Source organism: Ammodytes marinus (genome assembly GCF_949987685.1).
Source record: "Ammodytes marinus genome assembly, chromosome: 18".
NCBI lineage: Eukaryota > Metazoa > Chordata > Actinopteri > Uranoscopiformes > Ammodytidae > Ammodytes > Ammodytes marinus.
In genome coordinates, this window is record NC_137222.1 from 23023121 (window position 1) to 23039872 (window position 16752).

Below are 16752 nucleotides of genomic sequence, written 5' to 3' on the forward strand. Positions count from 1 at the left end.
AATTTACATGTAACAGCAAACGAGACCAACAGAAAATAATGCTATTTTTATATAGTTATTATATAACTATTATTATTATTATAAATGCCTTTTTTGTCCGGGTACGCTCACCCAGGAACAACAGCTAGCGTGGTAAAAGCCCTCGTAGCACCTTTAATTGTATTATTGAAAATCAGATCTAATTTAAAGTCGATGCTATCTAGAAAACCATTGTATTTAAGGGAGAACCCGGTTGTATTTTGCTACGGAGCAGATAATCTGAGTTTTAATCAGATGTAATCTGTGTAATCCCTCAGTGACCACGGCTAATCCTGAGATTACAGCACTTCTGCAGACTCTCAGTCCTCCACTAATCACTGAGGCAGCTGCAAAGATTAGCATCTAATACACATCGGGTTTTCTTCTGTTCAGTAAGAAAGCTGACGGTGAAAATGTCTTTAGGATGATTTTTATTCTTAAAGGTCACGTAGTATGCACCGATTATGCAAAATTCACTTTTTCATGGCTTTACAACATTAGTATGGCTCAACGGTGTGACTAGACACTCCCAAAGTACTCCACCTTTCTGAAAAGCTGTGTTCAAAAAACCCCAGTCAGATTATCTTCCATTATGACATCATAAAGTCGTAGCTGTTTTTTTGGACACTACACCATACAGACTGTTACAATTAGAAACCCAAATGACAATTTTGAGCCTAAAAATTTGCAAAATATCCAACATTTAATATTGGGGGCATTGATGAGAATTCATAACTATTGTTCAAGTCGAAGAGTCTTTTGTCACACTGAAGTGCCTTGCCTTGATTGCACTCGGTGAAAAGCACAAAAGAAAAATCAGACACAGACGCCCTTTGGTTTCCAGATTATAGATTGTTCTTCATTTAGAAAGAAGAAACCATAAAAAGTAGTTAAAAATAATTTAAAAACAGCGCTGAAAGAATTATGTTTCCACTAAACAATTAACTGCAGCCAGGAAAGTGAGTTTCGAGTGTCAGTCGAGTTTAAAATGTGCAACAAAAAGACTGCAGAAAAAGATTTATCTTAGACAGATATAGTTCCACATTTTGTGCGAACTATCAAGTTGGAATCAGTGTTGTTAACCTAGCTTGGCAGACTGGAAATAGTCATTTTTACATGTCTGTTTGTGTACACATATAAGAGAGCATTAGAGGTAATAGCAGATGAACTTTATACTTTTGGACAGTGGCTAGCAGCCTGTTTCCCTCTGCTTCCAGTCTGTACGCTAAACTAAGCTAAGCTAACCCCATTCTGACACCAGCCCTGATCTCAACACACTGACATAAGACTGTGTGTGTTTGTGTGTGTGTGTGTGTGTCTGCCCTTCCAGTTTCTCGCCAACTTTGAATGACTTTACACTTGGCGGGTGTGTTGCTGATCCAATGGAGTGCAGAGTTGAGTGTGAACTTGTTTGGATGAGCTTTTCTGTAGCGCGCTGTGAAAGCCTGGTCACACCAGCAGGCTGTTTGTCTATTCATGCTGTTATGTTACTGGAGCTTGGAGTAGCCACAAAGGACGACAGTGGTTAAAATTCTTCTCATCTTAAGTTAAAAGATGGATGTCTTAAGTTAAAAGATGGATGTCTATTTAAGGTATGGCTACAGTAACTGACACATTTGACGCAAACTTTTTTTAGCATTATTAAAACTGTGAATAAAACATTGCAGTTTTTTTTAACTCACTATATTACATCCAATAATGATCCTCTTATAATCCCATTTAAGTGCTGTTGTTCAGTAAACTAAAATAAAACTTGTAAAACCAAAAGCTTGAAGAAGTGTGTGAAAAGGTTAGCAAAGACTTTTAATATCCACCGAAGATTTCTTGCCAGCCTATTTAGTTATCAAGATATCTTGTTTCTCACAACAACAACCTATGCAGCAGCAGTCTGTTTCCTGGTTTTCCATACTATGGTTGCGTTCCGAATCGCATACTCTTTCTTTTTTCTATTCTACATACTACATCCGACGATAAAAAGAATCTAGTTAGGATGCAGTAGGCATACTATTGGGATTTGGGACATACTTTACTCTCTTATTTCATCATAACATTGCGCCTTGATCTTGCCTTTTGCTTTTATATCCGTCGCATCCCGTTTGTTTTCATATGGAGGCTTCGTCGATGTGACGTCACTTCACGTGCGCACTGGATTGTGGGTCAGAATCGCCCAAATAGGATGCACTTTTCAACACTAACAATCTTGGCCGCATGAAGTAGGACATCCGGGTACTTCTAACCATCCTAAATCTGGCCACAAGAATCGGGACATCCTAAATCTTTTTTCTACATACTATATAGTAGAAAGTATGCGATTCGGAACGCAACCTAACTCTCCTGTCATTTCAGACCCTGCCACTCCCTCCTGCTCTGCACTAATGTTAATTACATTCACCTGGCCTGCCTCATACTCACCTGCCCCTCATCAGCTAATCAGCCCTCAGTATATATCCCAGTCCTTTTCCCTCAGTCATTTGCCAGATTGTCTAGTGTGTTCACCTAGCTCTTCAGCGGTCTGATACTCGCCTGCCCGCCCACCTGCCTGTTTGTGTTTTGGACTTTGGATTTTCCCTTTTGCCTGCTCCCCTGGAATTGTTTGCCTTGACTATTGACAACCTGGTTTGACAAACTACTTCTTATTAAATGCTCTTTCTCAACCTGAACTGTTTCTGTGTCGTGCTATTGGGTTTTCGCCTGCCATTTTGTGTAAACCTGACACGTGCTGAATTTTTTAATTCACCACCGTGCTCTTTTTCTGTCACGCGGTGTGAATTTCTCTTGGCCCTTCAAAAGGCCACAGTCTGAGGTCGGTCCACTCCGATCGAAAAACAAATGATCCACAGACGCTGAGAGACTTTCTGCTTACATTTGAACTCATTCCTTCTTCTGTGTCACCCCATTCTCCGTGGTCTCGCTTTTGGCAACGTGATTCCCAGAAATTCCATCAAAATTAGTTTTCCATCGACCAGATTCATCTAAATGATATAAACGTAATATTCCCCAGAGCCTTTGACGTGATATTTCCCCGTCACATTCTGAATTCATGCCTTCTCGGTGACGACATAAATCATTAAAATGTCTGGCCATGAATCATTAGAACAATTTTATGTAATTTGGAAGGAGTTGCTAGGCCCCTCTAAGTCAGTATACTTTGCATAAGTATACTTGACATGCTAGTGAAAAGAAACTCAGAAAGGAGTTCAAGCTTGACAGGGAATTCTTCTCTTGATCCATCTGTCTGTATCTACTGAAAGATCCAGTGACTGTTCCCTGTGGACACAGCAACTGCATGGACTGTATTAAAACCCACTGGGATAAAGAGGAGGAAAAGGGATTCTACAGCTACCCTAAGTGTAGGCAGGCCTTCACACCGAGGCCTGAGTTGGTGAAGAGCACCATGTTAGCAATTTTAGTGGAGGTGGCTGAAGAAGACTGGACTCCAAACTGCTGGTGCTGATGATCTCTGCTATTCTGGACCTGAAGATGTGTCCTTTGACGTATGCTGTGGGAAAAAAAACTGAAAGCCCTCAAGTCCTGTCTGGTGTGTGTGTGACCTCTTACAGTGGGAAACACCACCAGCCTCATCACGATGCACCTCATTTAAAGAAACACAAGCTGATGGAGCCCTCCGAGAAGCTCCAGGAGAACATCTGCTCTCCCCACGATGAAGTAATGAAGATGTTTTGGCGTACTGATCAGCAGTCAAGCTCAGCTGTCAGTTTCATACAGGCCTTAGTATTTAAGCTGCTGTTGCTACTCATTCTGCTTCCTCTGCAAGCCGCTTTTTACAACCCATCCCCCGCCCCGGCTCCTCCTATCAACAGTGTGCCTGACTGATCAATGTCATTTCTGTTGCCCATTGATGCCTGCTCTGCCTTGTACCCAATGGGGCTGTTTGCTGCTGCTCTAGTAGAACAGAGTCAATACTGCCAGATATGATACTGCCAAATAGGACTTTAAGATTCTTTGACTGCAGCAGTCCTGGGTGAATTCAGTTTGTATTTACGTCAAGAAAAAGATCTTAACAGTTTCAGAAGCTGGTCTCCACGGTCATGTCCCTGTTATAAAAGTGACTTTATTTCCTTGAATCGCTTTTCTTATGTTCTATGCTACCTTATACTACCCCAGAACATTTGGCGCAGGGATTTTATTTGTAATGGGAAGCCTCCCAAGATGGTGTCCTCTCTTTACCCAATATCAAATACTGCTATTGGTGGCTCCGATAAAATACATGAACTTGTTGGTCCCTTCCTCAGTTCATCATGGAGCCCTTTAGACCAAGCTTTAGCCTCTCCAACCAGGAAACAGTATTTGCATTTCCCTGCCATCAAAATGTCGGATCATCTATGGTTCTCATCAATATTAAGACACCATCTGTTTGGCACTGTATTTCATGTCAACATTTATCAATTGAATGTACAACAAACCGTCACCCGTTTGTCATCATATTGCACTCTTGTCTGGGACTACATGTTTTAATCTTCCGCATTACTTTTTTTTAAAGCCCTGCACAGCTCTTAAAACGAACGGAGTACCCTTGAATTGGAGTAATTACTTTTAGTTAATCACTTAGCTGGTAGCTATCATAAACTTTGTTCTTTTGACACCAAACAACTCCCATTAGCAAATGCCTCTCAACCTTGATTGGAATTGACTAACAGTCTGGAATAGTTTTTTTTTCTTCATCTAAAAATCCTCCCCTCATGAGATGATACACTATAAGTTTATGCACAAATTTGAGTAGAGGCCATAGCTTGGGTTTAGATTAAAATTAGATGACAGTCACTAATGCACCAACAGTTCTGGCTCTGGTTAAAGAGACTTCATTTGTTCTGGTATGGCTCTACATTCAAACAATCAAGCAGCCTCGCTCTTTATCGTATTGGGTATAGTCTCAACATCAGGGGAAACCAATAATTGTAGCTGCTTCAACTACAACTGAAAAAAAAACATTTAGAATTGGTTTGAACCTTTGAAAAGGGGTATCTGGGGGGGGGGGGTGTAACTTATCACAGGTGGAGGAAATGCAATGTTTGGTTGGTAATGAGGGGGCATGGCTTGGAGAGACATCTGACTGGGATTTTTGAAAACAGGTTTTCAGAATATTGGAGTTGGAGAAAAAGAGAGGGTTGTTTTTTCTCATACTTTAGAGCCTTTAGTGACACTGCGGACCCATATTAATGTTGAATTTTTTTTTTTTATGATAGGTGACCTTTATGTGTTCTTATATTGCAGCTAACAAAGCTCTATCCTGCAAAACTTTTATTGTCTATAAACTGGCCTGATGTAGTACCATTGATATGCACATAACTGGCATATATGAATACATTTATAAACATTAGTATGACATGCCATGCAATGTATTGACCGCCAACAGCAGAGAGCAAAAATTTCAATTTCTTTGTCTTTTACCGTTTTTCTCTCTTCCTATTGTTCTTTTGTTAGTATCAATCTACTGCCTGGAAGACATTAAAAAAGACAACGTCCTCATACTCTGCCTTCTGCCACCTCTCTTTATCTTGTACTCTCATTATTTTTCCCTTTCAGTTTCCCTCCCTGTCTCATTTTCTGCAAGTTATTAGTGGCCGAAAAAACCTGTCTCTGTATATTTCTGGAAGTCATTAGAAGTGACAAAACATCTGCCTCCATTCCTCCTGTAAGTCTTTTATTGTTTCATGAAAAAAGAAAACTTCAGTTGCTCTGTAGCGTGCCGATCATAGCCTATATAGCACTGCAGGCTGGCTATTCCCCTAAGGTTACTGAGCTTAAAAGCCTGGATGTGAAAGCCTTCAGCTGGAGCCCCCGACTGTCAGAGGTTACCATTTAACATCAGCGGGGGACTCACCAATATGTCAACCACAGCTTTATTCTAGTAAACTAAACAGCTCTGCTGTGAGTAGCAGAGCTGTGATCAGAGGAATGAAGTGTTGTCTGTTGCTATACTGTGAAGTGTTCAAGTCTAAGCCAATCTGTCATTAGTCCTGTACTGTAATTCAATACAAACAACATGGAGGTTCTTGTTATGCAGTAGTATGCATCAAACACCTTTTAAAGGTTCAGTGTACAGAATTGAATGGCATTATTCAGAACAGACTGGGTAGAAATTAGTTTCATAAGTATGTTAATTTGGTATAATCGCTTGAAAATAAAAGTTGTAAATAACCTTAGAATGAGCATTATATATCTTCATGAGCGGCCATTTTTCTACAGTAGAACGGAACAATTTAACAGCCTTGCAAGTTTTTATTTCCGGAAATGCACCTTTTGGAAGAATAAGTACTATATACATCTTCACCTCATCATTTGATATTGTTAAAAGACTTGAGGCAGTGGTGTAAGAGGCCATCTTTAGTTACTAGCTTCTTGTCCTTAAGGACACCGTAGCTTCTGTAAATTCTCCCAAAGGGAGGGCTTAGCAAGGGAGAGTTGCAATCAAGAACTTCCCCACTAGATGACACAACAATACACCATCAGTACACAGTGTACCTAACTCTCTAAACTCAGCACCATGGTTGCTATATAAACTTGGTTGCTCTGACTATTCAATGGTACTGGCTCTCTCTACTCTTCTCTACCCGCCTTTGGTATCGGGAACTCTTCTGGCAGTTATTTTCTATTATAAGATAGTACCCATGGTAGCACCGCCACTATGTAGCTTTTCGTCATAGCGAAGTTAGCAGCTAACATTAGTGTTTATGTGTTTCGACTGTCTTCATCAGGGCTATTTCTGCACATTTACTGTTTGGATGAAGTAACGTTTGGTCCTTTCCCACTCAGGGATAATGTGCCATGTCATAGCAGGCTGGCAGTGTTTTGTTTTTAAAGATGTGAAAAGTTTTTAAGAAAGTCTGAAAAAGTAGACACGTGTGTGTTGACCTCCAGGTCTGGAAGCGCTGCCTTAGAGGAGGGATGTATGATCCCTCTCTGACCAGGTGGAGACAAAGGGAGGAATAAAAAGCGCCCAGTCTTACCTCTCCACTCCATCCTGGGAGTAGTAAATGCCGTAGGTCTGCACGGCTCCTCCGATCTCCTCCGGGGGGCGCCAGCTGAGTCGGACAAATCGGCTGGACACTAGGACAGGGACCAGGTCGCGGGGGGCAGAGGGGAGGGCAACGCCCGGGCTGGGGGACACTGGTGGGGGATCAGAGGAGGAGGAGTAAGTCAAGGGAGTGCCAGAAGGAGGGGTGTGGGCGGGTCTATAGGGGGTAGGGGTGGCCACTGTTATCAGTTCAACCAGGGGGGAGATAGGGAGTGAGGGAAGAGAAGCAGGGACCAGGACAGGGGGGAAAGGAGGACGGAGGGTGTGCAGGAGAGGGGAGCAAAGGAAGGCATAGCAACGGAAAAAAAACGAGGAGGGAGCCAATGACAATGAGCAGATAAGGAACGTGAAAGAGACGTGGAAGAGACAAGAAGGAAGAAAAAGGAGGAAGAAGAGCGGTAAAGAAGATCACAGGCAGGAAAAAGAAAGCGGCATCTGAAGAGTTAAGTCAGCAATCAACAGATATCAATCATGGCACATTAAGTCAAGATGGCTGCCAGCTCTCACAGTACAATACAGTTTAGAATACTGTGTGTACTGCTCTCACTAGATGTTCCTGTATCTAGCTATCCAGTCAGTTTAAACATGAACTCCAGGTGAATGGGATTGTGTATTAAAGTTACTTGAACCTCCATTATTGTTAAACTGTTACACAAATAAAATGACATTTTGCTGTTATAGCTTCAAACATGGTATGTATTGTGCACTAGGTATAAAGAAAAACAAATGGAGACCAACACAAAAATTAGGCCATGCTTTGCAAACGTTAGGCAAGGTAAACATTGCTAATTAGGCTTACAAAGCTAACAAGGTGTGTAATAATTAATAGGTAAGCTAAAATGCTAATGATTCTATGCCAACAATGAGCTAACATGTCAGTTAGCCATGACGTAAGTATTAAAATATTACGATAGCATAAACAGATCAGTTTAAATTAAATATGTTGTTGAATAAAACACAATATACAATAAAATCAAAAATTAACATGTGTTATTACATCAAAATCTACTTAAGGACAATGTGTATAACTTATCAACTTACTGCTACATTATTGACATGAAAGTTGGAACAAGATTGTGGAGCTATCGTGGCTAAGCGGCCTCATGTTAACTGCCACTAGGGGGCTCCAACAAACATACAAAACTACTACTGTGGAGTTCTATGAACCAACAACACACATTGTCATATCTCCTATGCTGAGCTAAAATGTGTGCGATTCCCTAAATAAGTTATAAAACAAAAATGGAAGACACACGGGCTGCAAACAATGATATAAATAAAATAATGGAAAAACAAAATGAAAAATGCCCATCCCTCAATGTGCTGCTTGATTACCATTCCAATCTGTTTTATGATACCATAAAAAGGAGCAGAGCAGAAACACTTCTAGGTAGTTTTAGACCGTTCTTGGCTAAATGAGGATTTCAAGTGGCAACGGTACTTTGGGCCGTGATTGATGCAGTCTCACAACAACACAAATACTGACAGGAACACAGATTAAGGCCCAGGAGTGTTAGTGTGTGTGTGTGTGTGTGTGTGTGTGTGTGTGTGTGTGTGTGTGTGTTCTGGCTTTTAAGTTGCCACCAATTAAACTGCAGGAGAGAACAATCCCCCAGGCAGAACAAAGCAGTAATCAATGTACCACACAGACACAGGTACATAGCACAGCGCACACAAGTATGCTCACTTTTTAGTGTTGACTCAGTAGTGTGTGTGTGTGTGTTTCTCAAAACTCTTCACATCTCCTCTCCTCTCCTCAATTATAAGCTGAGAGTTATCCAATCTATTCCCATGGTCAAAGATCTTGACTCTCCACAGAGTCCTCAAGGCCAGACACAACAGGTAAAAACATTGTTCATTCAAGCACTGGTTCAATTTTGATTGATTTTCTTTTGCTATTTTGCTTCCACAACATGTCTTTTTCATACTATAAATTAAAGGTCCAAAATGTACATTTAGGTGTTTATCTGACTGAACCTAGTCTGTTTGCATCTGTATGTGTCTCCTTTACAACCATCTTTAACAGGCATTATCTCAATTTTTTTTAATTTTTTTTAATACCATGACAAAGAAATGTCAACTTCTAAAGCACTTACATCAACTAAACTTCCCATTATAAATATTAGCACTATTCGGAAGATAAATACAGAAGGATTTGTTCAAAAGTTGTTAATTGTCAGATTCTGTTCTTAAAAACATTCTGAAAATGTATCTTTGAGACTTGTATATAATATCTTTTGACTTTTGAAATGATAAAAAAGGCTTATCACACTGAAGACAGGGTGAAGAAAGTGGTAGAAAAAGAGGAGTGTATGGAAACAGAGGAGGGTTAACACACCTCCTCTCGTCTTTGTAAAAAATGAGATGTGAGATGGGGGGGGGGGGGGGGGGGGGGGGGGAGAGGCACATTCGTTCCTGCTCGTTGAGCCGGCCCCCAAAAAAGCTGAGCCGGCACTGAGCCGTAAAGCGTCACCCTCTGTCGAAAATAGACGGGTAGGCTAAATAATAGAGTCAGACATCACAAGAGAGAGGGCTGCAAAACAATCTGAATAAGTGCCGAAAATTACACTGCGGTCAGACGATACCCTGCACCTACAGACACACACACACACACACTCACACACACACACACACACACACACACACACACACACACACACACACACACACACACACACACACACACACACACACACACACACAGCTTCCATATTTTTCCATCACACTTTCCATTGTTTCTACAAGCTGCTCTGCATTTATATTGTTTCTGCAGCCTGACTGATCTTTTGGGGAGTTTTTGGTTTCTCTTGGTAGCTCTCATGTGTCCGAAGCAAAGAAAGTTTTTTTCTCCCGTAATTTAAAGAAATAGAGAACAACAACACCAATACGTAAATTGGCAAAACACAGCGTTCCTCGTTTCTGTTGACACTTAATATATGTAAAGCACTACAGTGGTTGGTACAGATGGGTACACACAACAAATATGTGCTTTATCATGTATTGTCTATCTGCCATCTGAAATACATTTAAATAATAGACTACAGTTACATTGCTATACAACTTGACTTTTGCATCCTCAGGCTTTCAAATTTGTGAAAGTGCATATTCTGTATTTTATATTCTCCCAAACAAATGCTATGAAGTATTGAGAATCATCCTGTTCACATTAACAACTGAGAGTCTATAAAGACATAGTGCAGTGGACGAGAGACACTGAATGACAGCACGATTACAGCCTCTCTCACCTCACACAACAGACACACTGATTGAAGGTTTTCCTCCAAAGGTAATCACTGCCTTTTTACCAGCTGCTCTTAAAGTCTCTGTGTATCATCAAACAACTCAGCTCAAACAGGTTATTAAATTAACACATCGTGAATGTATCTTGACTGTAAAGTAGGTGTTAATCACTTACTTTACAACTCAATTTTATCCACACAACTGTATTCAACTTTCCTTTTCCACTGGGAAACGTTGCCATATAAATGTAGGAACATTGGGGCGACCCTGTGATATCTGCTACAACTAATTGCAATTAACATCTACTTATGATGACTGGACATCCTGAGTTCCGACAAATACAGCTCTGGAAAAAAATTAAGAGACCACACCAAATGTTCAGTGTCTCTCGTTTTACTTTTTATAGGCAAATGTTTGAGTAGAATGAACATTTTGGTTTTATAATATGAACTACTGACAACATTTCTACCAAATTCCAATACATTTTTTGTCATTAAGAGCATTTTCAATAAGTAATGTAGCGATGAAGATTTAAGAAAAATCCAGACTGGTTTCTTAAAGATGAAGTAAGCGATTTATTTATGTTAATACAAGTGTTGAATCGCTCTTTATTCGTACAGTGATCACATACATAGTGTGCACGTTTCATAAAGCCGATCTCTCAGTCACTCACTCTGCATGTAATCGGCAAATAAACTTTTCGGGGATCCCGAAACTGGTATCCAATCAGAAGAGAGAACGCTACAAACCGGCACCCGTCTCAGTGCCGGTGCACGTGCAGAGCAACAGACGGGTGAATGTTTATTCGCCTACAATGGCGGAGCAGGTACAAAATCCTTCCCAATGTATGTTTTGATGTTTTCAATTGTTTATCATGTTTTATCACACTTATGGATCTGAGATGATGCTAGAAAAACTCGCTGCTTGAAGACCGCAGTGCATTAATGTGGTGACGTGGGGACGAGGGAGGAGACCGCTAACTGCTGTAACTGACAGGATGTTAGCTAAAGTGACCATTCCGCTTACTGAACCTCTAATATTTTCCGGAGCTGTATGTGTAAAGCACAAAAAATTTCAACATTTTCAACATGCACCACCAAATGATATGTGAAAAGATGCAGAAAAAATGTCTCTCTCCATTTTGCCTATAAATATTCCTATCTCTCTCTCTCTCTATCTCTCTCTCTCTCTCTCTCAACCTCTATTTATGCAGAAGAAGCTTAGCTTGTTGGCCAGATTTTGCTTCACTCTGCTTCACATTCAAACGGCCCTAGCTCTCACTTCTCTCTCTCTTTGCACTCAATTTCAGGGCTCATTTCAGCCAGCTGCCATTAAAAAAATGACAGTCGCACAAGCACGCACACACACACACACACACACACACACACACACACACACACACACACACACACACAAACACCCCTCTCTGCCCTCTAGTTTAAAATTCCTCTGAAATGGATATGTATTCATGCAAATCTCCCCCTATGTGGGTGTATGATATATTTAAAGGTTAATGCTGGTGATATGCCATATTCTTTTTTATTGTCAACAATTCAAATGGGCATACCAAAACCAACACTGTATCATATGCTGTATCCAAGTATTGTGTGTGTTTCAACACTTGATGTTTATTCTTCATCTGTGCTGTAGAGATCCATTGTTTTCCAAAAAAAAAAACCCACATGTTGGTTAATCACCATGAACACACACTGTAGTTTATTTTCACTCAATCTGCTGTTGCATCTATCTTCAAAAGCACTTTTTTGGTCCAAGTTGAATACAGATTATTCAAAACTAAAGTGACCAGCTGTTTACCGGAATGACTGCCTTTTTAACAATACTAAATCCATTATATTTGAGAATTATTTTAAAGATTGACGGAGCCAGTGGGAACCAATGGGTTTGGTGCTGTACGACATGGAAGTCAGAAAGACAGGTATTTTCCACCTCTAGTTGCACTGCATCTGTATCTTGCCAAAACCACAACGTCTATTTTTTATACATTTCTATTTCAACTCACAAAGCTTAAGAGTTGTTCAAAGAAAGTAAGTGAAGTCCCCACCACAGCTAAATGCTCTGAAAAATACTTTAATCGTACAAAGGGCACACAAAACGTTTCCGCTGACAATTTGGCCTTACTAAGGTGTATTTTCATCACCCATGACCCTTATCTAGATTCACATCACATGACCAGAAGGCACATATTCAAAATCTATGTTCAGAAATATCAACAAAAGGTTATATATTTTCACATAAATGACTAAATTGACTAATTGTGACCAGATGATAACAAGTTCAAAAGTTTAAAAACAGATACATATGCTTCAAGGTTACATGCACAGCAATTCAACTATTCTCAGATGGCTACACATTCTGAAAAGATATGGTCCCATGAATAAATTATGACAAAGATCTATCAGAACCGCAAGATCTGTAAATCAAAGAAAGCAGTTCTAGATACTACGGCAAAACCACTGCTGCACTACACACAACTAAAGTGTCAAGATTCAAGAATAAAGTTTACAATTAATACAAAAACAATATGTCAAGCTAACCGTTGAGGCAACAACCTTTTTTTTTAATCCATTTGAAGTCTCAAATGTGTGCCAGCTAGCTCCTCTGCTTTCAGGCTAAACACATCCTGTAACTATCTCTGTACTGGATTTACTTTTCTAACTGTGGGGGATATACAGAAAACTCCCCCCAAAAAGAACTAAATGTTGGGATGTGTTATCATTTTCCCAGAGGCCTTGTGATTCGTGGAAGGTCTGTGTGTGTTTAGTACATGTAACTAGATTCCTGTCTTTGAAGGCTACAGCAGCTTCTGTAAATGATCTGAAAGGAAGGGGTTACAATCTATAACTTTCACCACTGAGATGCCGCAAAAATACACCTTTATAACACACTGTACCTATCTGATATGATCATCTCAGTACAATTACAGTTAGAGCCGAACCCAACTTATTATTTAGCACTATAGCTAGAATGATTAATATTGCCATATTCTAGCTACATGCAAAGTGTCTTGCTTTTAAAGTGGCACGATTAATATGTAAACTGCACTGTGCTCTTGTCAAATCACAAACGTATGAGGGTATCAGGGTGTATTCTCTTGGTAGAACAGAGGCATATTACAATATTTCATGGCAACTTAACCAGTGTTTTAGATGTGTGGCTCTGAACTGAAAAGTCAGCATTCATATTAATACAAGCCATCTGTCTGTATAGTCCCAGGGTGTTACGTCTGTGTAATGTTTTCTCACATCCTCTAATGCTGTAAGCGTCAGCCTCTCTTTATCTGAGCTTTCTAGCAGATGTGAAGCCGTCACGTCTTATCTGGCTCTGTATTTTTAATAACTCATGTTTTTTGAATAATTTTGCTAGAAAATCATTGACTGACAGCGCAAGATGAAAAGGAAAACATAGACAATAGAGTTTGGGTTCCAGCTTGATTGGATAACACTTTTTTTTACACCACTTGTACGTTTGTTTTAGTGACATAAAGAGGATTTTTCATATTACGTGATGGAATTTTTTTTAATGCATTTCATCATATATCATGAAACTGTACCTGTTGATTACTAACATTGAAGTAATTCTCTTTTTTTTCTATTGAACAGTTGTTTTCATAAATGTTTGAAAACATATGCAAATTAGCAATATCCGACTCATTTTGTTCACATTTGCATCTCTTTAAAAAACCAGGTACAGGTCCTGAAATTTCATTTTTTCGGAATTGTTTTAAGAAGAAAAAGTAGCTATAATAAATCAGACAACTAACCTTCAGAACAGATGGAAAGTTTAGTTGATGTAAGTGCTTTAGAAGTAGAGATAAGGTTCCAGCGTATTGAAACACAAAACAAATGCAAAGCTAATAGCCATTTAAGATGGTTGTATAGGCTAGCAGAAATACAGACAAGGTTTAGTAAAACAAACACCCAAATGTACATTCAAGACCTTATATTTTTACTACTATGAAAGAACACTTGTTATGGGAGCAGTATATCCAAACATCTCAGCATTGACCAGTGCATGAAAAAAATGCTGCCTTTGCCTGCAGTGTCTCGCCTTAACAATGTGTCTTATAATAGAGAGTGAGAAAGCAGCAGTAGATTCGACCACGTCTTTCAGATATACTGTTTGACAACCCTGCTTTAACGGTTTAATTACACTCACACTGGACAGAGAATAGCACATAGACATAATAGCTTTGGGCCAAACACAGTTAAAACTAAAATTGGGCCTGTGGGCACACAAATAATTGAGCATCTGCAACACCACCAGCTGAATGCATCTATCCCTCTGCCCTGTGCCCAGCATGGAAAGAAATAACAGCTGGAGTCAATAACACTGGCTCTTTAAATGAGCATGAGCAGCAGTCATTGGTCCGAGAATGAGCCTTTTGCCCTGGGTAAAGGAACAGAAGCAAAGCCTCTGAATAAACAGTCAGTTGCAGTCATCCAGGAATTATCCACTGCCCAGTGCACATACGCATAATCCACTGACTTTTACATAGAAGCATGAGCGGCAGTCTTCACACAGTTATCCACTTCTCTTTTACATGTAAGCATAACCTGGAAGGGTCCAGGAATGATCCTATACCCTGTTTCAAAATGAGAAAAAGCTACAGTTATCCAATAATTATTCTCTGCCATGTCTTGATGAGCACAGTAATACTAGCCTGCTATGAGACCAGCCTGATCTCACACAAGCTTCACATTCGTTTCTCTATTGCAGACCAGTCTGGCCTTTCTCCAGTCTCCATTGGGAGGAGCCCAGCCCTGTCCGTTAGTGGAAGCCAGCCCCTGATTGGTTCTTGAAGTCGTCAATCTATAGCCTCCAGTCAGCCCTCCCCACTTTCTGTCTGTTAGTGGAAGGCAGCCCCTGATTGGTTCATCTAGTCCAGGGGTGGCCAACCTGCGGCCGCATGTGGCTCTTTGCCTAGCTTCATGCGGCTCTTCAGTTCATATCACATTTTGTGATAATAATTGTAAGAGCCAATCAGGGGTCTATATAAGTAGGAACCAATCTGTGGTTCCGCAGTTTGCTACCCGGAAGACAAACGGTTTTTGACCATACACACAGTCATGTAGCACGCCATGCAACTTGGCTGCAGCAAGGGAATATGTTTGTAATCACTGATAAGAAGAATAAACCGAACGGATGGTTTTAATTGCAAATACGACTCTGACTCTCATTCATAACAACTAAGGAAATATGCGTCAAGAAGGTAATCCGCGGTACCGCATCTCGGGGCTTAAAGCTTGGGCTTGGCCTCTACAATAATTTTATTTTTTTTTAATACTTTTTTGTGTGGGCCTATGTGTGTGCATGTTCGCAAACGTTTCATGCGGCTCTTACGTTCGTTTTACATGTTGTTTATTATTTAATTTTTTATTTTGTTAATGTGTAGGCCCTATGTGTATGCCTGTTCGCAAATGTTTAATTGAGGACGCAACATAACGTTCGCAAACGTTTGGTGTGGACGCAACATAAAACTGCCCGCTCAGCTTGGAGGGAGGTTTTCCGTGAGTAAACAATTTGTGTCAAGTTCGCTCTGAAACAGAGTGGGAGTGTTTATATTTTTTGTTGAACGTTATGCCAAGCCATTCTGCCTTATATGCCAGGTGTCATTTGCGCATTTCAAGGCTTCAAATCTTCAGCGCCACTTCAGCTCACTCCATGCTAAAAGTAAGTCCCACTAAGCAACATGCATAGTAAGAGAAAAACGCTATTGTAAATTGTTATATTTTTGTTTGTGGACTTGGTTGAACTGAGAGTTTGTGTGTGAGGCAGTGCACACAATGTTCATTGTTGAAAATGACTGGCCTGTCGTCTTAGTACTGTAGGAGTCCAGTTCTGTCATTATCACAGGGGCGGTCTTAACGATCTGGGGGGCCGTTTCAAGTCCTAGTGTGGGGCCCCCCGTTTTTTTATATATAAATAATGCTTGCGCATGCTTGTGCATGCTCCCCGCGAAAATAAAAAAGATTGTGGAATCCAGTTGGTTCTTAGACGGATTATGAGATAATAGGCCTCTGGACCAAGACTCTCAAAGGGCCCCCCCACTCCTACCTATCCAGTCAGTTACGCTGACTTTTCCGCACAGATACATAAAATTATTGGCAAAAAACTTGTTAAGGAAGTCAGTGTTTCCCAGATGATTTTGGGACACTGTGGGAGGGACCCTGGTCCTTGTTGGGGGGTCAGGGGGCATTGCACCCTGGAAGAAAATGTGTACCGTTTTAAAGTAAAATGCATCAATCTGATGCACTTAGAGAGGAACATTTAGAGGCTAAATCAAATCTTGAGCTGCAGAAGGAACATTATTTTTCTGATTTTTCTTAAGCAGGCAGCATCCTTTACTCTGCAACTGCAAAAACAGTAGATTGGTCTGCAGACCCATGTTATATGATGGAGAGACCCATTTCAACAGATGAAGGGTGGATAGCTACTTT

The 16752-nt window shown here is 40.3% G+C and overlaps 1 protein-coding gene across 1 annotated transcript in view; it reads right to left on the minus strand.

Annotated features, from left to right (window-relative positions):
• dcc (DCC netrin 1 receptor) overlaps window positions 1–16752 on the minus strand; it is a gene marked incomplete at its 5' end in the record, with an annotated part of 197397 nt that overhangs the window by 107692 nt on the left and 72953 nt on the right. The window contains one exon of the mRNA XM_080047014.1: window positions 6987–7146. Coding sequence (XP_079903140.1) covers window positions 6987–7146 — 160 coding nt within the window. The remainder of the gene's footprint in view (window positions 1–6986; window positions 7147–16752) is intronic.